This window comes from Ascaphus truei, chromosome 13 (assembly GCF_040206685.1).
Source record: "Ascaphus truei isolate aAscTru1 chromosome 13, aAscTru1.hap1, whole genome shotgun sequence".
Lineage (NCBI taxonomy): Eukaryota > Metazoa > Chordata > Amphibia > Anura > Ascaphidae > Ascaphus > Ascaphus truei.
Genome location: NC_134495.1, coordinates 8160275 through 8185411, shown reverse-complemented (window position 1 = coordinate 8185411; position 25137 = coordinate 8160275). Strand labels below are relative to the sequence as shown.

General features: G+C 41.8%; 1 protein-coding gene across 4 annotated transcripts in view; it reads left to right on the top strand.

The window, feature by feature from the left end:
- The window catches only part of SBNO1 (strawberry notch homolog 1), a 31943-nt gene extending 7138 nt beyond the window's left edge, over positions 1-24805 (top strand). For all 4 annotated transcript variants that reach the window (XM_075568334.1, XM_075568333.1, XM_075568336.1 and 1 more), the window contains 27 exons: positions 1-94; positions 593-753; positions 1317-1450; positions 1999-2089; positions 2784-2945; positions 3424-3559; positions 3637-3742; positions 3874-4027; positions 4236-4418; positions 5795-5892; positions 8001-8152; positions 8701-8904; positions 9403-9582; positions 10457-10632; positions 12117-12248; positions 12362-12497; positions 13935-14047; positions 14312-14383; positions 14468-14567; positions 15814-15888; positions 17804-17950; positions 18040-18134; positions 18751-18843; positions 19787-19924; positions 20059-20135; positions 22757-22950; positions 23266-24805. In XM_075568334.1, the coding sequence (XP_075424449.1) occupies positions 1-94; positions 593-753; positions 1317-1450; positions 1999-2089; positions 2784-2945; positions 3424-3559; positions 3637-3742; positions 3874-4027; positions 4236-4418; positions 5795-5892; positions 8001-8152; positions 8701-8904; positions 9403-9582; positions 10457-10632; positions 12117-12248; positions 12362-12497; positions 13935-14047; positions 14312-14383; positions 14468-14567; positions 15814-15888; positions 17804-17950; positions 18040-18134; positions 18751-18843; positions 19787-19924; positions 20059-20135; positions 22757-22950; positions 23266-23408 (3546 nt within the window). In that variant the 3' untranslated portion in view covers positions 23409-24805. The remainder of the gene's footprint in view (positions 95-592; positions 754-1316; positions 1451-1998; positions 2090-2783; positions 2946-3423; positions 3560-3636; positions 3743-3873; positions 4028-4235; positions 4419-5794; positions 5893-8000; positions 8153-8700; positions 8905-9402; positions 9583-10456; positions 10633-12116; positions 12249-12361; positions 12498-13934; positions 14048-14311; positions 14384-14467; positions 14568-15813; positions 15889-17803; positions 17951-18039; positions 18135-18750; positions 18844-19786; positions 19925-20058; positions 20136-22756; positions 22951-23265) is intronic.
- Positions 24806-25137: the final 332 nt, after the last annotated feature.

The following is a 25137-nucleotide window of genomic DNA, read 5'->3' as shown; positions in this document are numbered from 1 at the left end:
AAAGTCCCCGTTAAGGAAGAGGAGGAACCTGAAGAGGAAGATGAGGATGAAATGGGACATGCAGAGACATATGCAGAGTACATGCCAATAAAACGTACGCTACAGTGTTTTTTTTTGGGGGGGGGGGGGGTTGATCTTCAGTCCTTAGGTTTTATTTAATTGCACATTTTTTCTCCTTGATTTACGATGAGAGCCGTTTATAAGCTTTTACATCGTCACAGGTGCTTGTGATGAAAAGATACACCAAAAGTTTGGTGACCGCAGAGCCTCTTTGTATTTAACCCTGTCAATGCCGTGGGGGGGGGGGGGGTCAGCAACAGAGTGGTTGTAGTTTATTGCAGGCCTCTCTGACACTAATAGGAGTTAGCACAAAATACAAATGTATAGTTCTTTAAAATGCAGCTTTTCTGGTTCTCATTACACCTATGACTTTGAGGACAGAAGATCCTCGCTACAGGAAGACTTGTTAATAAAAACAATCAAAGGTCATAGTTGGAAGACGTTAATTAGAGATCAGATTTTAAAAAGGGTTAATGGTATCCAAGTCAATTTTACAGCTGTATTTAAATGATCACTTTTTCCCACTTTTCAGTAAAAGCTGGTTTGCGACATCCTGATCCTGTGGTAGAAACCAGCTCTTTGTCTAGTGTAACACCCCCTGATGTTTGGTTCCAGGCCTCTATCCCCGAAGAAACCGTTGATAACGGCTGGTTGTCTGCTCTGCAGTTAGAAGCAGTCACTTATGCAGCTCAGGTAGGTTGCACCTCAGTCATTTACAATCCACGTCCTATTCCGCCAATCCTGCTTTGAACAAGTTACTTTTGCTTGTTCTATATTAATGTAGAGAAAAAGATGTCGGCACACGTAGTTCTGCGAAATGCTGTGAGTTCTGCCTACTACTATACAGTAAACCATAGCATTTTTGCAGAACTACTTGTGTGCTGCCATCTTTTTTTTTTCTTCTACATTTATACTACTATAGGCCTTTATTAGAGGTAACATAGAGGCATTGATGGGTGGCTTGCACCAATGGGTTCTCCTTCCCTTGTACTCACATTGGTAGTGCCTCTGTATACATGTTGTATTACTCGTTCTTCAATGGGGTCCATGACCTGGATACAAAATGTTTATCATAGTAGGGTGTCTGTGTGTGATAAAGATACTATGTTCTGGGGACAAATTAAGATGTAGCATATGATGTGCTTTCCAAGTGGTCTTCCCATCACTGTTACCACCGTCTTTAATGACTTCTTGTGGTGGATTTGTGTATTGAGATTTAAAAAAATGTTTCATATATATAATTTCTATTGTTTTAGCAACATGAAACCTACCTTCCCAATGGCGAACGAGCCGGCTTTTTGATTGGTGATGGTGCTGGAGTTGGGAAGGGGAGAACCATAGCTGGAATTATATTTGAAAATTACTTGCTTAGTAGGAAAAGATCTTTATGGTAAGTTAACAAATCTTCTATACTTCATCTTTTGTACAGAAAATAATCCAGTTACCCTTTATCCATCACAGTAGGTAATATTCGGCATTTAAGAATGGTTCTTTTATGTTAAACTGTATTGGCTTTAAGTTAAAGGGGTCTTGCAGTACCTCTAGCAGTTTAACAAAAACAAATCTGCAATTCCATACTCCTTTTTTTTTTTTTTTTTTTTTTTTTAATAAAAGGCAATATAATTATTTAAGCTGCCAATCAATCCGTTCTCCCATGATCGTTTGGCAAAGATCCTATTTCAAGAGCAAGTGTTGTGGTTTTTTTTTTTTTTCTAAATTGTCGCTGTAGCAACCCAAGGAAGCTTAACACATTATAAAAGCGCGTAAAAAATTAGTACGGTTTGTCCAATACTACACGAGTGATATTGGAAAAACACACAGGATTTTTAAGGTAATACTCTTAAGTACAGCAAGTTGTTTTCAGAAGCTTTATTGCTGAAATAAATAACACTAACACACTGATTCTGTTTCCAATAATTGTTTGTTATTATTGGACAGGTTTAGTGTCTCAAATGACTTGAAGTACGATGCTGAAAGAGATTTGAGAGATATTGGAGCAAAGAATATTCAGGTTCATTCTCTAAACAAGGTATGTTGAATTTAAATTACTAAGTAAAGAAACGTATAAATCGGTTAAAGTAAGGTAAAATCTTAATATGTAAATGTTTAAAAGCAATTTGTATGTATAATCTATTTCGAAGTAGTTTCTTCATTGCCAATAGATCCTACATTATTTAAAGCTGCAGTTCAGTCAATATCCTGCATGTGTGTTTTTTAATAAATCAGTTCTGTAGTAAGAAAAAATACTTTTAGCATTTTCTGTTTAAAAAACAACAAATTTGAAAGGCCAATTTTCTTGTATTCTATTTTAACAGCCATTTGCTAAGGCACTGCCCCTTCATGTCCTGTCACAAGCCCTGGCACACCCCTTTGTCAGCCCTGCCCTCCCTCTAGCACTAGTCTGTGCAGGATTGCTCATGAATATTCATGAACTTCCACTGACAGACAAGCAGATTATAAACAAATGCCAGCTTTTAATATGTCACCAAATTTCGACCTATCAATACATGGAAAACGAATTGAGCTGCAGCTATACTGTTCTTTAGCTAATTAGAGATTGCACACATGAAACTATTGAAGTAAAAAAATAAATGTTAAAAAAAAAAAAAAAGACTGAACTGCAGCTTTAAGTATCTAACAATAGCACTATTTATTTCTTTGTATCATTCCATTTTTCTGTACATAATGAGACTGCTTTGTGCTTCTCCCCCCACCCTCTGCAGTTCAAATATGGGAAAATTTCTTCCAAACATAATGGGAGTGTGAAGAAAGGAGTCATATTCGCTACCTACTCGTCACTAATCGGTGAGAGCCAGTCAGGGGGAAAATACAAAACCCGCTTAAAGCAGCTTCTTCATTGGTGCGGAGATGAATTCGATGGTGTCGTATCCTTTTCAATATGTTGGTTTGGCATCACAAGAAATCGGGAGCCCGTTGCGTCGTTCCTTCCCTTACTTCAATTGCAAGTGGAACATAGAATGTGATGCCAGATTTAAAAAAAAAAAACCCTAGTCTGCCTATTTTTCTACCTGCTGTAACACCTCAGACCTTAATTAATCCTTGTCTTTCCTATTTAGTATAGCCTTCTGTCTATCCGAAGCATGTTTAAATTCCCTTGCTGTATTAGACCTCTGTTTGGCGACTATTGCACAAATCCACCACCTTTTCCAGGAAGGTGAATTTGAGATTCTAGGGTTAATGTTAGAAAAACATGTGCTTTTTATCTGGCAAATCTGTTCATGGTGTGATTTAGTGCAGCTAATTTTGCAGTTTGAATACATTTTTCTCTCCAGTGTATTGCTACAAAAGGGTTTATTTTAACCATTCAGTTTCTTCCACACTCTTTAACTCGGCCTACCTCAGATTGTATTTGACGAGTGTCACAAAGCTAAGAATCTGTGTCCTGTCGGTTCTTCAAAACCTACGAAGACTGGTTTAGCGGTGTTAGAACTTCAGAACAAGCTGCCAAAAGCCAGAGTTGTGTATGCCAGTGCCACAGGTATGTATATCTATATACAGTACAGTTACATTGTGTTCTTGCCCAACAGTGCATTGTAAAGTGTATCTTCTTTCCAGGTGCCTCTGAACCAAGAAACATGGCTTATATGAGCCGTTTGGGAATATGGGGAGAAGGCACCCCATTCAGAGAGTTCAACGACTTTATCCAGGCAGTTGAAAGAAGGTAACGTTGTTATATATAATATATTGCACTGTGAAAAGGTGCTGGTTATACATTTTGTTTTGACACTGGTTTCTCAGCACCTCATGTTGTAGATGGCCAGTTTATAACCCGTTGCTTCTTTTTAATTTTAGAGGTGTGGGTGCTATGGAAATCGTAGCCATGGATATGAAATTAAGAGGGATGTATATTGCAAGACAGTTGAGCTTCACCGGCGTGACTTTCAAAATTGAAGAAGTTCCTCTGTCTCACATCTATGTCAAAATGTACAACAAGTCTGTAAAGTTGGTAAGAAACCATTACATCTGATACATGCTTTTTTTTTTAATAGTCTTAAGATTTGTTGGGGGTCCTGTTGACTGACCTTTAAACTTACGATGTTGTACAGTGGATTGTTGTGACTATTTGATCGTTGCATAGTTCTCCAGAGGCAAGATATGGCATTTAATAAAAGTGGTACTGCTTAGTGACAATGTGTTTTTATTTTTTTCACAAGTGGGTGTTGGCCAGAGAGAGGTTCCAACAAGCTGCTGACCTGATAGATGCCGAACAGCGAATGAAGAAGTCCATGTGGGGTCAGTTCTGGTCTGCTCACCAGAGATTTTTCAAATACCTCTGCATAGCATCCAAAGTCAGACGAGTGGTCCAGCTTGCCCGAGAGGAAATAAAGAATGGCAAAGTAAGGGTTCCGTGCACTTGTTTCTGTTTTTGTGCATGTCCGATTTGATGGATTGTGTTCGTTTGCTTACCGTGGTGTCTAACTAGAGATGGGCCGTTCGCTGATGTTACCCCCAAAAATCCATTTTGCGGTGTAAAATCCGCAAACTGATTTGGGCGGTTTCAATCCGGACAGATTCGTCAAACATCCGCCATTGGCCACAACCCGTGGACGGATTTGTAGTTTCCTATCCGCGGATTCAGCAATCTGTTGGCGGATTCTACAAATCAATCAGCGAAGTGTATCGCCTTATTTGAAATTGATTTGCTGAAATACGCGAACAAAAAGAAACCGGCAAATCCACTGTGGATCCAAAAATCGCCCGGCTCTACCTGTAACCCATTACAGGGTCCTCTGGGCAGCTCGCAGAACCTGTGTAAAAGTGCTGACACATTGCAAAGCATTGTTTTATTTCTGGTTCAAGTGGCTTTAATGTCCCTGAAAAATAGTTTATTAAAATCCTTTCTATAGCGGTTGCATCGTACAAAGATCGCACTAGGTAGAAAATATTGTCTGGATAATTTGCTGCTGTTTTATTGTCAATGCTACCCTGTTCTAAAACATGCCCATTTTTTAAATTTGACTATTTTGGTTGGGTAGTGTCTGGGTTGGATGAGATGGTTTACTTTATGTAAAGAAAATATGCAAATGAGTTGGTCACAATTTGTCTCTCTTATACCTTTCACCCTTAGGCCCCGGACATGTTTGCTGCGTGCTTGCGGAAGCGTGCTGACGCGCGCTCCCGCTCAGCACTGAGCCCCTACAGTCGCAATTAGAGCGGCTTTAGTAGGGGCTCACCTGCGCTTGCGGAAGCGCAGGTCTTGGGGGAATTTAAAATTCCCCCGCTTGCCGGCGAGACAGGCCGGTCACGTGAGCGGTTCGCCCAATGAGGTCGAACCAGCTCCGTGACGTCACTGGCCCGCCCTCAGCCAGTGACGCGACCGCCCCTGGACCGCCCCCTGACGGCTGCTGAGAGCGCTTGCGGTAAGCAACCGCAAGGCCTCAGCACACCAGCAGGGACCATGGACTCGGCCTTACACGTAGCCACAGACCTTTTGCTGTGAATTTGGGAGCTCCCTTTGTATTGGGCTTAGTGGAAGGATGCATTGCGGGCATCAACTAACGTGGCTGTCCTGTCAATGATGTAGTTACAAGTCAAACTGCTAGCATTTGTATTTTCACATTTATCAATAATGACTTGTAAATTTGTATTCAGTGATCTAACTGTTCAGATCGGATTAAGTAGGCGTTTTAATGCAGTGCTGCGGTGTGATGACTAAACACATGTTCTGTATACAAAACACTTTGTCTCTCTTTTTTTTTCTTCTGTGGCTCAGTGTGTGGTTATTGGCCTGCAATCCACTGGAGAAGCTAGGACGTTGGAAGCTTTGGAGGAAGGTGGTGGGGAACTGAATGACTTTGTGTCAACTGCAAAGTGAGTTTTTACATATATAGTAACGTCGCATGAAACTTATAGTGAAGAATTATTATTTTTCCCTGTAATGCACTAAACCTGGGTGGGAGTAACTCCAGTCCTCAAAGGCCACGAACAGGTCAGGTTTTAAGGATATCCCTGCTTCAGCACAGTTGGTGCAGTAAATGATTGAACCACCAATTGAGCCACCTGTGCTGAAGCAGGGATATCCAGAACCTGGCCTGTTCGTGGCTCTTGAGGACTGGAGTTGCCCACCCCTGAACTAAACCTTTCCATAAACAATTCCTATTTCCTTCGATCTTCACATGGTAACAATAGTTTTGATATCAATTTAGCCAGAGCCTCTATTTTCACATTATTTTCTATGTATAACTGTAACAAGTCTCTTGTTTTTCGATGAGCTGGAAAGAAATGTCATGCTATATATTGGTATATTATGGGTAGCAGTAAATGGTGTGTAATGAAGTTTATTTTTTTAAATTATTTTTCTTCTTTGAACTTTCTTTCACCTTATTAAAACGCTGAATCTGTTATTCCTTTGTTGGGTAGTAATCTCGCTTCCTCTTATCTATTAGCCCCCCCTTGAAGAGTTATGCGAGGGGAGGAATGCAGCTGTGAGTTTTTTTGGGGGAGGAGAAGTGGGAGAGAGGTGTGCTACTCATTATATTTTTGCTTTTTCCTGCTCAGCTAGTTAAAATATAGCAAAATATTTAATCAGTAACTGCAAGAAAAACACGATAAGGAAGTAAGGTATCTAATGAAGTCATAAGTGCTGCCATTGTGAAAATGCATGCCACTTTTTTAAATTTTATAGAAGAGTTTACTTGGAGCCTATAGTTAAGTTTAATTTTTTGGATCAGACGCATGTCTTGATTTGTGAATGATACTCTTGCTACAGCTGTTGCAATAAAAGTCTCTAGACAAATTGCTTGTCCTAAAGAAAAGTGTGGAACTCTGTTTTTCCACGAGACCGCTTCTAACCCCTTTCGGGCAGAGCTATGATTTTCTAATCCTTCTGGCTCTGATGGGGTGACAATGCCAAACAACTCAAGTAAAAATCACGCGTTTAAAATAGAATTTCATATCGCTTTAAAATACGATATACTTGGCTGCTGTAGAAGTCTTCCGATATTTAAATATACGAGTTCCACAGGTATTTTTGTAGCCTTTCATGGAGTCATCCTTACGGTTATGCTTTAAAATAAATAAAATAATAATAATTTGAAGCAGATCTCTGGAGATAATCAGCATTGATTTAAGCTCTGGGGGCCCCTTGCTTCCTCAGGTACATACCTCAGTTTGGGGTTCCAGTGAAAGCCCTGGATGGTTTTAAAAATATGGCGGTTTAGAAGTCCTGCATCACACGGGCCAGTAGAAAGCTGTGCTGTCAGCCCTTGCGACTTCCTATTGGCCCATGTGACGGGACATTTAAACAGCAGTGGGATACGTACCTCCGTTTTTGGGGTGCCTGTATTTCGGGAAGCAGGGTGTCCCTGGATCTAAAATAAGTGCGGTTCAATTCCGGAGACAACCTGCTTTGAAAGCTAGTAGGAAAAAAAAACATAACGGTAATGAATGCTCTATTTATTAAAAAATTGTACACCAATATATATATATATCTATATATATCTATATATCTATATATATTTTTATATATCTATATATCTATATATATATATCTATATCTTGCCCCGTCGATGCTGTATTTGGGGTTGGTCACTCTAGCAGCTCTCTTCCCCCTCTCCAGTGAGCTGTTCCCTTAATGACAGTGTGCTATTAAAAACTTGTCCTCTCCTCTGCTAATCATTATTTACTAGACTAAGGAGCGTGGCAGTATTTATCAGCGCGCTGGCATTATACAGCTGACTGGCAGTGAGAATCTCCTAAATGCAGCTGCAATGTCCCTTCTGGCTGTGGGTAATGTGCAGCCCTGTTGAGGGTTCTGGCTCTCGTTCTGTTGCCTGCAACTGGCATTGAATGTCTTGGTCCCCCCCCCCTTTTTTTTTTTTTCTCTAGTCAAGTAGACATGTCTTGTTCTCGCTTGTATTGTATGTCTTTATTGGTATTGATGTGCTAAATGCCTCTCCCTCTGTCTTCAAATTTTACAGAGGAGTTCTGCAGTCTCTGGTTGAGAAACATTTCCCTGCTCCTGATCGGAAGAAGCTTTTTAGTTTGCTAGGAATAGATTTATCTGCACAAAGCAATAACAACTCTCCCAGGGACAGTCCGTGCAAAGACAACAAAGCGAAGAAGAGAAAAGGTAGGCCAGGGTTCTACTGCCCTTTTAACACCGGGGTGCTCAACTCCAGTCCTCAAGCGCCCCCAACAGGTCTGCTTTTCAGGATATCCCAGCTTCAGCACAAGTGGCACTCTTTCACTGAGCCTCTGATTTGAAACACATGTGCTGAAGCTGGAATATCCTGGAAACCTGACCTGTTGGGGCTTGATGACTGGATTTGAGCCCCTCTGGTCTAATATGAACTGTGCCCTTTCACTGCATTCTATAGTAACAAACGCGAGATTAATCCAATATTTACGTTGGAATTGAATGAGCAAGTTTGTTTTTTTTCCTGTTACAAATTATTTGAGCTCTTGCTTTTCGGATCATGAAGTCCCTGGGTGACCTGCTGAATTGCTTTGGCAACACTAGTTATGCAAACTGTTTCACATATGGAACTGACCATATTTTAAGCAATTTGTTTATTTACTTAAATGTTTTGTTTGTAAGCCTGCAGATCTGATTTCCAAATCTACTGTTCGTTGTTTTTTCTATTTCTTCCTAACACTTTTCCGCTGTGTATCTGTCAGGTGACGAGCTGTCTCGGGAAGCTAAGAAACCACGGAAGTCGGGTGGCCTTGCCGGTAGCAGTTCAGATGAAATGGATAGCGCGTCAGATGCCTCCGATAAGGACGCGGAAAGTGAAAGCGAAAGTTTTAAGTCCGTTAGCTCCGGGGATGATGAGGATGATTTTAACCCTTTCAGAGATGAATCGAGTGAAGATAATGAAGACGGTGAGTTATTTTTATCCTTTATAACGATACATTTTTCTGCAAAGTTCTGTTGCCCGAGGGGGGGGGGGATGGGTGGGTGTGTGGACCTACCAGCACCACAAAGGTTAAATTGTGCTCCTCCATGCCCTGAGGAAAATTGAATTCCAACCAATGGCCTAGTTACTGAAACATTGGAAACACCCGATAACTTGAAAGAATATAGTAAGATGAATAATGTCTCCCCTTAACTGCAAGAGGTGTTGGCAGCTCTTTGATTTGCAGGGATTTTAAGCTCTTGGGCAGCAAAGTTTAAATGTTCTTGGAGTTACAGGCTCCTTCAAGTGAGCGTGTACTTTTTTAATACGTCACTTCATTTAAATAACTTTTTTTATTTATTTTTTTATTATATCTATCTGATCTAAAGTGTCCTCATTCTGAAATGAAACTAGTGATGCTGTAAATCAAAGGAATGTTTACAAAGCGATCGATGTAATTTAGCATTTTTGTTTGCTCTGGTAGATCCTTGGTTAATCAGAAAAGACCATAAGAAAAGCAAAGACAAAAAGAAGAAAAAGAAAAGCATAGATCCAGATTCCATTCACAGTGCCTTATTAGCATCTGGACTTGGGTCTAAACGTCCCAGCTTCTCATCCGTCGTTAAACCGGCTCCTGTCAGTAGTGTTATCCACCCTCCTCCAGGTAAGGCCGCCATCCAACTTGGGCACACTTTAAAACAATGTCCTTGTACAAGTGAATAGAAGAATGATGATTTCTGCTTTTGAGAAAGGCCTGTGTGGCCGAAACGTTGTCTATTGGCAATAAATTAGTTTATTGAGCAAATCCGTGGAGCCCTGATTTTCTTCCCTTCCTTGTACAAGTGAAGGCACTGACTGAAGCAGGGGGAGCTCCGTTCACATCCTGGTGTCGGCTCCTTGTGACTGACGGGTCACCTTTTCTCCCTGTGCCTCGGGCACCAAATATTAAATGTACGCTTGTTGAGGAAGGGCGTGTACCTTTAAAGTTCTATGTACACAGTGCTGCGTACGGTGTGCTTTATTGTAATGTCAAGAGGTGTGTCCCATTGGGAGAAAACCGTGTTATAGGCAATAAAGTTAAATTGATTTTAAACAAATCTGCGGTTCCCCCAAGATGTAGATTTGTTCTATTAATACAATGGGACTGTGGGATCTGGACTCGGCAGCATTGTCAATTTCCAGGGACCGTACAGGGTTCAGTTTCATTTTATAATTATACATACAGCTCAACCCCCTTATAACGCTGTGCTTGGGGTCCAAAGAATCACATCGCGCTATAAGTGGATCGCGTTAGAAATAATATACAAGTGTATGCATTGTACAATAAAGTATTTAAGATCCCAATAATCGTGTTGTAAAGCATTCATAAATATGAAAATTGGGAGCCACCCTTGCATCGCGTTATAAGCGGATTCGCGTTGTAACGGGGTTAAGCTGTATTCAAATAAAGATTTTTTTTGTGTATAGCAAACCTCATTAGATGGACATTATATTTGTGTGTATTAAGTAAAAGTGATCGATCTCTTCTGTCTGTCCAGCCCCTGCCAGTATTAATACCAGTTACAGCTGTGTGACAAGTCAGGATGCTGTGGAGAGGGCCCAGCAAATGAAGAAAGAGCTGCTTGACAAGCTTGATGACCTAGCGGAGGTTCTTCCTCCGAACACACTGGATGAGCTCATTGATGAGCTTGGAGGCCCCGATAACGTTGCAGAGGTACACGTTGTTTCTGTTTTTTCTTTTATTGAAGTTTTGACGTTTATTCCATGCAAGAAACAAACGTATTTTTTTCATGGGTAACGTGTAAGAAACCCTTTTGATGTGAAACTTCTATGCTGGCACCTAACATATGAAACGTTCCCTTGGAGTAAATTGCCTTGTTGGTGACGGAAGTGCACTCCCGGAAGTGACATCACTACTGGCAGAAGAGGCCGTTGGCTCTGCTGGCAGCTCGGCGCGCATCCTCGTAGGGCTCCTGTGAACGACCACAGCAGCAGCCACGGGATTCAGGGACACCCACGGAATTCAGTTTGTATAAATATAGAAATGCAAATGGCTAAAATGGGGTGTATGCCGAGCAGGCGCGTTCTAAGTCAAACTTCTTTGCGTTTTGTCACTGTTTTTGATTATTCATTGAAAACATCATCACAAATACAATTTCTGTGACAAAACATTGACAAAAGACAAAGTTTCACTTAAAATGCGCGTGCTCGACACTTGTTTTTGTTTTTTGCTACCAGAGCGGCCGGCGATGCACTGCAAAGCAATCACCTGTGTCAGGGAAAGGGTTAAAGCCACATCCACACAGTAACGTGTGTATGTAAGTTGCCTGCTAGGTAGCTTTAGTGCGGGACTTACCTGCAACTCACATTGTTGGTTCGTGCCCTGCAACCACCTCATGATTGTTACGCACGGAAATAAGGTATCCTGATGTCATGGTCGCGAATGTCTGTAAGAAGATTATATTACCAACGAAGTGTCCAGTTTAACATGTCCGTATATTAAAAGCACAGGATTGACATTGGACTCGAAACAACTTCACGGTACCTGCAGTGATGGACGTGGGGCAGTTGGGAGCAGAAGTGTAGACATTGATGTTTTGTATGTGCACAGTTAGACTTAATTATCAGTGATTCAAACCGTGTATGGAAATCACTCTCTAGCGCAGGGGTGCGCAAACTGGGGGGGGGTGCGCCGCAAGATTTTTCAGGAAGGACACGGTGGTTGCAAAGGCCCTGCGCTCTTCCCCCCCTTCCCCCCCCCCCCCCCCAAGGCATTTAAATTAATGCCGGGGGATCACGTGAGGCCTCTCCAACTTCACTTACCTCGTCTTCGGCAACGCAGCATGAAATGACGGCGCTGGGAGCCGGAGGGAGGGAAGCAGGCAGGGAAAGATTGCGCACCCCTTCTCTAGCAGTCAGTTTATTTCACTCTGGTTAGGTACAGATGCATTCATGCCTTGAATTGTAAAATTACTGACGAGTGTAGAGACATTAGCGTTTTTTATTATTACTACAACCAAGTTATATGAAATGCAAATGTTAAAATACACTTGTAGGTACAAGCATGGATGCAAAAAATGTCATTTCAATGGGCCTTGCCTTGATTTTAAAATAGAATTGGCTCCATATTTTCTAAACATTCCCATAATGTTGACATTAACCCATTTGTTTGATTCATCTGACATTTCTTTTATAAAGATGACGGGTCGGAAAGGTCGAGTGGTCAGTAATGACGACGGAAGCATATCTTACGAGTCCCGGTCAGAACTTGATGTGCCTGTTGAAATTCTAAATATCACAGAAAAGCAGCGTTTCATGGATGGGGAGAAGGTACGCGCACGTTACTGTAATGTCTCCTGGTGTAGAGCTCTGCTGCAATGTACAGCCCAAGCTCCATATAGAACGTGTTTTGCTAATGGAATGAGTGGGTGGGTCTCTTGCAGAACATCGCCATAATCTCCGAGGCCGCCAGCTCAGGGATCTCCCTGCAAGCCGACCGCAGGGTTAAGAATCAGAGGAGGAGAGTGCACATGACCTTGGAGTTACCGTGGAGTGCGGACAGGGCCATTCAGCAGTTTGGTGAGAGAGCGTGTGTGTGTGTGTGTGATCTTGTTATATACAACAGAATAGAGGCCCTGCTCCACTTGATCAAATATGCATTTGAGTGTGGTACAACTAAGGGAGAAGTTGAACATGTACCCACAGAAGACAACCCTAATCAGTGCACTTTTAAAAGACCACGAGACGGGTGTTCGAGCTTAGTGCTAGCCATGATCCCTCTGCTTGTCTCTGAATTGCTTTAAACACGTGATACTGGCCGATCGAGCCTAGAAACTTCATTATCAGAATAATTAATCTTTTTTCTTGTAGAGCAACATGAATTACGAACATAAATTGTGCAGTACGTAGCTTTGGACAAGCAATTATGATAAGCCGCATGGCATTTGAGGTTTTGATTTTGTTTACAAATGTATATATACCTCATCTATGTCACCTTTTTTAGCTAGCTAGTATAAAATGACAAGCATTCACATGCTACATATTGTAACACAATTGTTATCAATTTTAATGCATTGAAGTGTGTCTGTGTGTCTGTCTCCACAGCTATACTGCTATGCTTCTACTTTACATACATCAGCTAATTGATTCATCGTTCCTTTCTTGCTCCTTAATATTTTTGCTCGCACATACATTTCTGTCACATGTTTTTTGACTTCACATTGATTTTCTTTTTAAATTTGGGGTTTACCTTCACTGCACTATAATTGGCACTGAGAAGGGAAAGAAGACAATGTTAGGAATTTATACAGAATTTTTCATGGCTCGCTATTATCTTAGACATGATTAATTGCATATACAGCTCTCACCAGGGCAGCTGTGTTCAGAAGTCTAGTCTTGTGACTGGTTTTAGTCATTACCAATGCGCAGATTATACAGGCATACCCCGGTTTAAGGACACTCACTTTAAGTACACTCGCGAGTAAGGACATATCGCCCAATAGGCAAACGGCAGCTCATGCATGCGCCTGTCAGCACGTCCTGATCAGCAATACCGGCTCTCTACCTGTACCGAAGCTGTGCGCAAGCGGGGAGACTATTACACATGCGTTATTTACATCAGTTATGCACATATGACGATTGCAGTACCGTACATGCATCGATAAATGGGGAAAAGGTAGTGTTTCGCTTTACATACATGCTCTGGACCCATTGCGTACGTTAATGCGGGGTATGCCTGTATAGCTGGTGTGTTTGGTTTCTTGTTTTCTGCTTTTAAATGTTTCAATGAGTCGTGTACATAGTTTTAATTTCATAAATAATTTTGTGCATTCTCAAGAGTGCACTGTAAAGGGTTCATATTGTGTAAACTTTAAATTTCTCCTTCATGAACTTTTGTGTAATACTCTTGTATCAAATCTATGCTAAATCTACACGTTCAGGACCAACACCTTTTTTTGGGGGGGTGGGGAAGCTTCTGTCTCTCTTGCTAAATTGTTAATTCTGTGTCCTCTGTAGGAAGAACTCACAGATCCAATCAGGTTACAGCTCCAGAATACGTCTTCTTGATTTCTGAATTAGCCGGAGAACAAAGATTTGCTTCAATAGTTGCAAAAAGATTGGAAAGTTTGGTAAGGAGGATTTTTGTAGAATAGTTTTTACCAGAGAGCGCACGCACAGCCTGCATGTTTTATATATGAACTTAAATGGTTTACCATTTCATAGCCACAAATTGGATTTTAGGTACTGAAGATGGCTTTATGCTCTGTTACTGTTAAGAAATAAATTCCACCTTTTTTACGTGTGTATGTTTGGTTGTTTTCTACGGTCAGTAAAGATGACCTTTTTTGGATTCGGTAGCCTGCGAGGTTTGATGCATTTTGATGCTTTTGTAGGGGGCCTTAACACATGGAGACAGGAGAGCAACAGAGTCCAGGGATTTGAGTCGCTTTAACTTTGACAATAAGGTAAGTTGTGTGTGTTGTTTTTGTGTTGCTGCCTTGTTATACTTTATTGTACTTTCTGCTACAGTATGTTTTGTGTCTCTGCAGTATGGTAGAAATGCATTGGAAATAGTTATGAAGTCCATCGTAAACTTGGATGCTCCTCTGGTATCTCCGCCTGCGGATTATCCTGGCGACTTCTTTAAAGGTGAGTTCTAAGTGCACAGGTCATTTCATGTGAGGTCCTTCATTTTCCACACACCGTGTTTCTGCTGCTCGCTGAAAGCAAGCACTACCTATTAAATATAAACAGGATTGCATGAAGTAACCTCTAATACAGGGGATGCTAAACGCCAGTCCTCAAGCCTCCCCACCCCCAAACACTTCAGGTTTTCAGGATATCCCAGCTTCAGCACGAGTGGCTCAATCAGAGGCTCGGTCTTCGACTGAGCCTCTGATTAAGCCACCTGTGCTGAAGCAGGGACTGATTGAGCCACCTGTGCTGAAGCAAGGGTATCCTGAACCTCAGACCTGGAGATGATTCCTTATAATATCCCCAAAATAACTATTCCCATCTGTCCCATTCGGTATATAACAGTGGGCACAAATGTGTAACCAATATAAAACTGGTTGACTGGTCCTGAAATGTAATCTCCCAGTGCTGTTTATACTGATAGGCTGAAGTAACCCATAATTGCTTTTCTTAAGGCACCCAATCAAGAAGTCATTAAAGCTGCAGTTCAAGCAATATCCTGCATGTGTGTTTTTTTAATAAATCACAAATACTTTTAGCATTTTCTGTTTTAAAAAAAACAACTTTGAAAGACCAATTTTCTTGTATTCTATTTTAACAAGCGTGTTGTTCCTATATCAACCATTTGCTAAGGCACAGCCCCGTCATGTCACAAACCCTGGCACACCCCTTTGTGAGCCCTGCCCTCCCTCTTGCACATGTCAGTGCAGGAGTGCTCATGAATATTCATAAGCATTTCACTCACACTGAAAAAGGGGGTGTTTATCAGACACCAAATTGTAATGATGTCACCAATCTTCACTGATCAATCAAAGGAGAAGGGATTGACCTGCAGCTTTGATCTTCAGTAGGTAAGTTGGTATTACACACATTTAACTATTGAAGTAAAAAAACACTTAAAAAAAAACAAAAAAACCGGCAGCTTGAACTGCAGCTTTAATAGGTTTGCTCATGCGTTTTATGGGGATCCGATCCTGTTATGGGCAGTAGAAATCATTGCCCCAAACATGCTTGTGACTCATATTTCCTCCACCTGCAGTTTCCCAATGGAAACTCCCGTCCCAAAATGTACTTTAAAAGCATCTCTGCGTTTTTTGCTTCTCACAGAAAATCCCATTTACTTGAATGATCCTCAGTGGACCAGAAACCATCCTTTCTTATAAAAAAAAGCCTGTTGTATTTTTTTCCTGCCCCCCTCCAGATGTCCGACAAGGGTTAATCGGCGTTGGTCTTATAAATGTGGAAGACCGGTCTGGAATTCTGACCCTTGATAAAGGTAACTCTCGAAACCGTTGGTGGCACTTGAACTAGAGGTATAGGAAAGTAGGAGTTTTGGGATATATTACGTAACTGGTATTTAGCAGGGCTGAGCGAGCATCTCTGGTGATGAAGGCAATCCTTCAGCCTTAAAGCAACACTCTTCTCTCCCCGCTCTCCCCCAGGAGCCTACATGAGTTTAATGCCTAGGTTACAATCTTGTCCCTTCATGTCCTGCTCAAAATACACTGCCCCATGGCACTCGGCTGTTGCGGCCGCCTCCTTACCTGACGCGCCCCATCTCCTTCTGAACCGCAGCTGACGTCACCAATGTGATGTCGAACCGGGTCACGTTTCCATGGTAACGCGACGTCAGGACATTATTTGACGCTGCTATGGCAATGTGACGCAGTGACTCCCTGATGTCATTAGGCGTGCGGTTCTGAAAGAGGAGGAGGGCGGCAGGTAAGGAGCCGACCGCAACAGATAATGACTTCCCATTAGGTCCGATAGTTCCAAGAGCGCGTCAAAAGTATATGGTGCTGACATTTTTGCCGCCCCAAGATTTTGCCCTGCTGGGCCCGGGCCAAATAGGAAATCCGCTACTGGTCCTGCTCTAGTCTTTAAAAAAGCTAGTGTTAAATCATTTCTTTCTTACAAGCTAGAGTACTGTTACCATGATGACCTTTAGACTTGTCTGGGAAGAACTGTTTTGAGCTCCCAGACACTAATATTTAAAATGTTTGTATCTCCTGAACGAAGCATCAGATTTTTAAAGTCCTTCGCAGTCAAGAAGTCCTCCTTTGCCCCAAACAACTAAACCGAAAGTTTGGTCAATAGGACAATCCTTAAGGCTGTAATGGCAGCCGTTGCTGCTTCTCAGATGTAGACTAAAAACAATGTTGATAGAGGAGCGATTTAAGACTTGTATAAAGGTCATATCGGCTGCTACAGTGCATCAACGGCAACTCCGCGATCGCCCAAAATAAGGCAAAATATGCCTTAGTGTAAAACTAAGAACACTGTTTAATGTGCACATTCAGCCAGTTGCATTCTTACAATTGTGCTGGGTGCTGGGTGCTGGGTGCTGCGTGCACTTTTAAAATGCCGTCCGCATCAAGACCGGCGTCGGCGTCCGTCTCCTATTGCTGGAACCAGGATGGTAATTCTGGTCGCACTCGCTCCTGAGTCTCTGCGTCTCACGGGTGACATCACCTTTATACAAGTCTTAAATTGCTCCTCCATGAACATTGTTAGTCTACATCTGAGAAGCAACAGCTGCAAATTGCTATTAACGCATTAAGGACAACTTTAAGGATTATCCTATTTATCATACTTCCCGAGGAGATGTTTGGCGCCAAGGAGGACATCTTTACTGCCAAGTACTTTGTCTTCTGGTTTTGTGAGAAGAAACGTTTAAGGTTCCCTTATTGGGGGATTCAGCTTCGCAGTAGACTAGCACTTTTTTTTTTTATTTAGTATTTAGCGTAGTGTTTGCATTAAAAGTAAGATGTGTTGGAAAGAGCAAGAATAGATCTGTTAAACAGTAAGAAAAGAAAAAAAATGCAAACGAATGCAGATTAGCACAGACGGCTGCTTTTAAAGAGGTATTTCCACCTACATTTTATTTTTTATTTGTACTGGTTGGAAAACAGGGGGCGTGGCTAATACGGCAGTTTAAAGGTCCGGCATCACCTTGGCCAATAGGAAGGCAGCTTCCTATTGGCTGGCGTGGTACGTAACGTTTAAATATGTATGAGATGCCAGAAGTGCTCTGTAAGTATCTTTGGAAGCAAGGGATCCCCGGGGCTTTACAGGAAGTCAGCCACGTTGGGTGACCTGAACACATTTCTATGTAACGGTTAATTTATTGTATAATGGTAATTGTGATATATTCATCTGGTGATGGCTGTTTTTAATTTTTTTTTTTTTAGATTACAATAATATAGGAAAATTCCTTAACCGGATCTTGGGAATGGAAGTACATCAACAAAATTCCCTCTTCCAGTATTTCTCCGATACCTTAAGTGCAGTTATACTGAATGCCAAGAAGAATGGGAGATATGACATGGGTATTTTAGGTAAAGACTTGGGTTTCTTGTGTATCTTTTTGTGCAGGAATGTTTTTGCTTCTGAGCCAAGCTCATGTTTTGTTTTTATTATTTGTAAGATCTCGGCTCCGGAGATGAGAAAGTAAGGAAGGCCGACGTTAAGAAGTTCCTGACACCCGGATATTCTACCTCGGGCCACGTAGAGTTGTACACGGTATTTATTTGCAAACTGTTCCGTTTTGGGGGAGTAGCGGGGAGTAGGGAGAGATGGGTTATATTGTTTTGGGGGAGTAGGGAGAGATGGGTTATATTGTTTTGGGGGAGTAGCGGGGAGTAGGGAGAGATGGGTTATATTGTTTTGGGGGAGTAGGGAGAGATGGGTTATATTGTTTTGGGGGAGCAGGGAGAGGGGTTATATTGTTTTGGGGGAGTAGGGAGAGATGGGTTATATTGTTTTGGGGGAGTAGGGAGAGATGGGTTATATTGTTTTGGGGGAGTAGGGAGAGATGGGTTATATACTTGGTTTTATTATGAATATAGCTTCAAACCTAAAATAGGAGCTAGAGCTGCCGTATAGAACAATTTCTTGTCTTTCCATAAATCTGTAAAAAAAATAAATATATATTTATTTATTTGTGGCCAATATTGAATTGTATATTCTGCAGGTTACAGGCCCTTTAAGTTGTATTGAAACAACTGAATACAAATTAGAAATGTATACATCAGAAGACAGAAAAGCCCAATGCTACATCCAATGTGACAAAAATACACATTATACAAATTTGAAATGGCAGTCTGTGTGTGCTGAGCGCTTTCTATTTTATCTACAGATAAGTGTAGAAAGAGGAATGTCTTGGGAGGATGCAACAAAGATTTGGGCTGAACAGATTGGACCAGATGATGGATTTTATTTATCTCTACAAGTAAGAAAAGCATTTTTTTTTCCTGAATACCTTTGCATCCGTTTAAAAGCAACGTGATTAAAGTGTTCGGTTAACCTGCTGCAGCCCGCAAAGCATTGTAAGCAATTTACCTTCACACAAAAAATCATTTCAAGCATCACACAAGTGTCACTAATTGAGTCTTTGGGACGTGTGTGTAGTTTTTCCTACTCATTACTGTTATGTAAGCCGTACTGCGTTAGAAATGGAAGTATCTGGGATCGAAGGTGTAAATGCTTTCACGGTCTCTTCTGTCTGCGATATACCTCTCATGGCTTCTACATGAAACGCATTAATCAGCGGTGGGCAACATGAACTACTTGCGGCATGTGGGGCCCATGTGCCTTTTACAATGGCCCCACTGACCGTGAAAGGGTTAACATTCACTGAGGTAGTAAAGCATATGGAAGAGGTTTGGGGGAGGGAGTGTAACGTGTGTGGTGTCTGTCCCTCTTCCCCGGAGCACATGTAGCGGGCTCACTCCAGCGCTGAGTAGGAGTGCCCTTCCCAACGCCCTCGGGTCAGCTGCTTGATGACGCCAGTATGCTCACGAATACTGTCCCGCTACTCTTGCCCTTAGAAGTTGTTGAGCACCGGAGAGAAGTGGGACTCAATTCATGAGCGCGAAATCATAGCATAGCTCATCGGAGGGAGCAGGGACAAGCTCTGATCTACAGCAACTGTCCCAACGCAGTCTGCTGTGGGGAGAACGGGCTGCAGGGGCCCTTCCCATGGGTCGGAGGCTGCACGTGAAGCCCGTCTGGCCACCTGTTGCCCAAGGGGTTAGATGCTATTTTCCTGCTGAACATTATGATGTGAAATGCAACTGATACAGGGAAAATCGGTTGTTCCAGTGTTACAATCGTATCTTGCCAGGCCATATTTGTTGCTTACAACTGTACTTTTCTTACACATTTCCCTTCAGATAAGAAATAACAAGAAAACCGCCATCCTAGTCAAAGAAATAAACCCCAAAAAGAAGCTTTTCCTGGTGTACAGACCAAACACAGGGAAGCAGCTGAAACTCGAGACATTGGCAGATCTAAAAAAGAAATACAAGAAGGTAAATTTGGGTGTGATTAAGAATCACTTCAAGGACACAGGATATTTTAAAATACCCACAGGGCATTATTTATTGTTTCCACCTGTAACCTCCCGGACAGCGTGTTAACGTTTCTATGCGGTGGTTTTTGGCAGGTGGTTTCTGAAGATGCTGTATCCCACTGGAGAGAGCAGTACACCTCGTCTGCTGTGATCTGTACCCATGCGTATTGGTGAGTATTCACGTGCTGCTGTCCTGTAATGTTATCATTGCTGTTGGAGCTTGCAAAATAAACTCTCTGGGTCTTGGGCCTCGGATATAGTGGGTGCGCATGGCGTCGCGCGCCTGTTGGGCCGAGCGATCTGTGGCCCATGATCCACAGCGACGTGGCCGTGACGTCACGAGGCTGGTTCGCCCTCATTGGCTGAACCGCTCACGTGACCTGTCCGTCGTGCGACAAAAACAAATTAGCTTGTCTGCTGAAACCGCTGCTGCCCTCTGTGGACGCCCTCTGTGGACGCCCTCTGTGGACGCCCTCTGTGGACGCCCTCTGTGGACGCCCTCTGTGGACGCCCTCTGTGGACGCCCTCTGTGGACGCCCTCTGTGGACGCCCTCTGTGGACTTCACAAGCAGATCTTCTAATGTAACGTTGTGATGGAAGTACCTAGAAAAACATTTTATTAATGGTTAAGTCATTTCTTCATTGCCTTTAACTAGTTTCTCAAATGTGTACACTAATTATTTAATAAAGACAAGAACAGATTGGAGTAGCGCCTTAGTATAACCGATTTAAATTGTGATCAGCTGTATCAGACAGATTGGAATATTAAGGCTATATGACCAATGAATCCCTAAAGGCGAATTGTATATATAGCAGCTGACCTACGGTAAACTGAAATATATACCAATAATAAAAATATATAACTAATAAATAGTATTATAAAGCAATACAAAAATAGGAAAAATAAATAAAAAATGTATAAAAATATATAAAAAGCAGTTCACAACTTAGAGTCCATAAGTATACATAATCCAGCGGAGACTTGCAGCCCGAATGTAAGGATCACCAAATCCCAAAGATATCTGCAGAAACAAACTGCGGTTGTCTGCTGGTTCCTATGGTGAGCAGTGCCAGTTGAAGGAGGTGTAGTCGGAGGAAGTCTCTGCATGGGACACTGAGTCTGACATCATCCGGTTCCTGGAGCACTCACACATCCTGCTAGGTCACCGGATACACCAGAGGTGGCACCAACGCGAAGTTTTGGCGTGGACCCCTGCAGTTCTCGGGCGATTGAGTATATCTCATACATGCTCTTTATTGAACTCTCTTTGTGAGTGCGGTTTTTTTATATGTTACAGTCCTATAAAACTTTTTTATACTTCAATACACTAGGAGTGCGCCTGTTTTTTCTTTTGTTTTTACTAATTATGTAATAGCCTGGAATATCTGACACTGCAGCCTTTATTATATTTCTGCAGATCAACCTTTTTTCCTTTATGTATTCTCTGCGTTACACCTAGTAATGCATTTCAGAGCATTGGTTAGGGACGAAGGGTTAAGTCTGTTTAATTTGAAACAAAAGGCCTAAAAGGGTGTGTACTTTGGCTTCTCATCCTTCATCAAACCGGTAAAATAACTCTGGAAGCGGCAATTAAAAGCACTTTGTAAAACCAACACAGCATTCCCGACTCCGGTTATGGGGGGGATTTGCAGCTTTCCTGACTCCGGTTATGGGGGGGATTTGCAGCTTTCCTGACTCTCTGGTTGGGGGAGAATTTGCAGCGTTCCCTACTCCGGTTATGGGGGGGATTTGCAGCTTTCCTGACACCGGTTATGGGGGGGATTTGCAGCATTCCAGAATCTGGTTATGGGGGGGATTTGCAGCTTTCCTGAATCTGGTTATGGGGGGGATTTGCAGCTTTCCTGACTGGTTGGGGGAGAATTTGCAGCGTTCCCTACTCCGGTTATGGGGGGGATTTGCAGCATTCCCAACTCCTGGTTAGGGTGGAATTTGCATGTACTTGAGTTTCCATAAAATAGACTGTAGTAACTGTATTCCAAATTGATATGTAACTTAATTAATCTTGCCTATCTAACTGATAAAGCAATCCCCATCAAAAGCTCAAGTCCTATAATGTTGGTGTATTGCTCACTGAGCATGACCTGGCCTGTATATTGTTTTTAAATCTCTAGCATCTGAGGTTTCTACTGGTAACCTCTAGAGCAGGGGGCGGGCACTGCCAGTGCTCAAGGGCCACCAACAGGTTGGGTTTTTCAGTATATCCCTGCTTCAGCACAGGGGGTGCAGTCAAAGACTGAGCCACCTGTGCTGAAGCAGGGATATCCTGACCTATTCTTTGCCTCTAAGGACTGGCACTGCTCTAGATGGCAGTGAACTCTGTGGAGACACTTCATATTTCAAACGTTTCTCCGGAGCGCAGCATCAGAGCTTAAAAATAAAAACCGCTTTGGAAAGAACATGAGATCTCTTTAAAGTTCAAGAAAAAGTTCATTGGTGCAAAGTGCTGATTTTCCGCTTCTATAGCTTGTATATTTAAAGCAAATGGTAGTAAATGATCAGAATTATCCATCACTTCCATCCATCCATTATCCAATGTCTTGTCATTAAATGCATATTAGTGCTGTGTAAAATCATTAGAAGAAAAACGTATATTTGATTCTGTATAAAGTGCCCAGAACGTTTTGAAACCTCTTGACCGTTGCGACCTTGGCAGTAAGTGTAGCGGTTTGCAAACACAATGAATCCCTCTTCGTCTCCCTCTCCTCCAGAAATGCACTAGAAGCTGCTCTGTATACTAATGTTCTCTTCGGGATCCCTTTTTCTCTCTAGGAGAGGTAACTGCAAGAAAGCGAGTCTCGGCCTCGTCTGCGAGATCGGCCTGCGGTGCCGAACATACTATGTGTTGTGCGGCTCAGTCCTAAGCGTGTGGACTAAAGTGGAAGGCGTCCTAGCCTCCGTCAGCGGTACAAACGTAAAAATGCAAATAGTTCGGCTCCGAACTGAAGACGGACAAAGGATTGTTGGTTAGTGTTTGCTGCCAGTATCCTATACAACTAGATGATGTATGTGTTATACTCCTGTTTAACAGTATTAGAATCATTTAGAAGGGGCGGCTCAGTGAGTAAATGAACAATGGAGTTTGAGCCTGTTTCTAATCCCAGTGTCTGCTTCTTGTGACCTTGTACAAGTTCCATATATCTCCCTGTGCCTCAGGCGCCAAAATGATGATGTAAACTCAACGGCTGCCCCATGCCTGCAAAAATGTCTATGTACAATGCTGCGGCGCTATCAAAACAATACACAGCTAACACTTCATTTTTTTTTTTATCTTTAAACAGGTTTAATCATTCCTGCAAATTGTTTCTCATCACTTGTGACTCTCTTGTCAACGTCGGACCAGTCTCAGCAGATCGCAGTACAACAGCAGCAGATGTGGCAGCAACTTCACCCTCAGAGTATCAGCAATTTCAGCGCCCTGTAGATGGGAACGGGCCGCCAAGAGACTTGGGTGTATTAGGACAAGCTGTAGATGCATCACTTTTTGCGCACAAATCAGGGACAGATTCCAAAGAATTCAACCTAATTGCGGGATAGCTGGAGGCTCCGTCTTGTTGCAAGTCAGGACTTCGAGCACTTGTAGGGATGTTGGTGGAACATGACAAGATCCTTATAGTGGCACATCTCCCTACTTCCTTCTTTTTGTTGCTACATTTCTTTTTGTTGCGTCCCATCTGCTCCCCTTGTTGCTGGGTTTTTTTTTTTTGTTTTATTTCTATTGAACACTTTCAGTGCTGGGTAGAAATGGCAACCCCCTTATCGCACTGGTTGTCCGTTTGGAAACTGTACTGAACGGCTCGCTTAATTTCATTCATTTTCCATACAGTGCTCAGGGTTTAACTCGGTGATCAATGATTTTTTTTCCTGTGGGAGTTTTCCCTAAATGCATGTACTTGGCAGGTATAATGCGAATAAATATGTATATATATATCTAGGTTTTCTCCCCCCACCCTCCACTTGTGTAACCTTTAAGGATGCATGCTTTCATTAATGCACTGTATTTAAAAGGGTATATTTGTGTTCCCCTCCGGTTTTGGTTAAGGCAGCGCAAGGAAGCATGAATAAGTTTAGCAAGTCCAGTCGCAGAGGAAGAAAAATAAGATTTGCTGAACTTTTTTTTTTTCCCCTCACCCCCCTTTATTATTTACATCGTATTTTTATCCCGGTATTTAATTTAAGTGTATTACTTCCCTCCGTAAGGGGGTTTTTCAACGCGTTTGCTCTTAAAATTTGTGATGTAAATCATAAATTACTACAAATCCTTTTAAATGTATAAATGCAATTTTTCTAATGTGCTGCAGAAAAGGGCTTGTGCCATGTATTTTTTTTTTTAAGAAAATTTCCCTAATCTGATATTGGGAGTAATATAATTCCATCACATACAATTTTTTTTTTTTTATCGCTTATTGTAAATTAATAAAAGGTAAATTTCACTGGTAAGATGAGAAAGATCTTGAGTTGTAAGCTATGTTACATAGAACACTCAATGTCTTCCTGCTGTGTTTGCCTAATCTGTAACTTGAATACCATTTAATATGTTGTAAGACATTGTAGAGTTTCTTGAGCTGTTTAAAATTGTAATGTACAAATGTGAATAGTCACTTATCTATATGGGTAAGGTTTTTTTTTTGCCTCCGATTTAGTAGATGTTTATAAGGATGTGAAAGGACAATGTTCTGTCTCTTGCTTGCACAGGTTGCACTATTGAACGTTTTGAGATTGTATAAACCTGTTCAAAATAAAACAACCACAAAAAACAGCTACAAGATATCAACATCTTGTGGGAAGCAAATAAAATAAAAGTTATTGTACTAATGAGAAGCAGATTTCTGTGTTTGGGTGCTCCTTCATGCAGAACATTTCTGCCTTTGTGGCTATAATTGACTTAAAAAAAAATTATGTTTTACAAATGGCCTTCATGTATTTCCTTACCTCCAATAATATTATTTCAACTGATCAAATCATATGCAGCAACTGAGATTTTGGTTTTTATTGGTGTTTGGCTACTTGGTTTACTGAGCTTCCGAGGGAAATTGTTGGTGCTTTATTTCAAATGGCTTTTTAGCAGTGGGAAGGTTAAAAAGGTGAAATCCAGCATTAAAATCCCCATTTAAATATCCATAACCCTGTTCTTTGTTTTGGAAAATACTTTT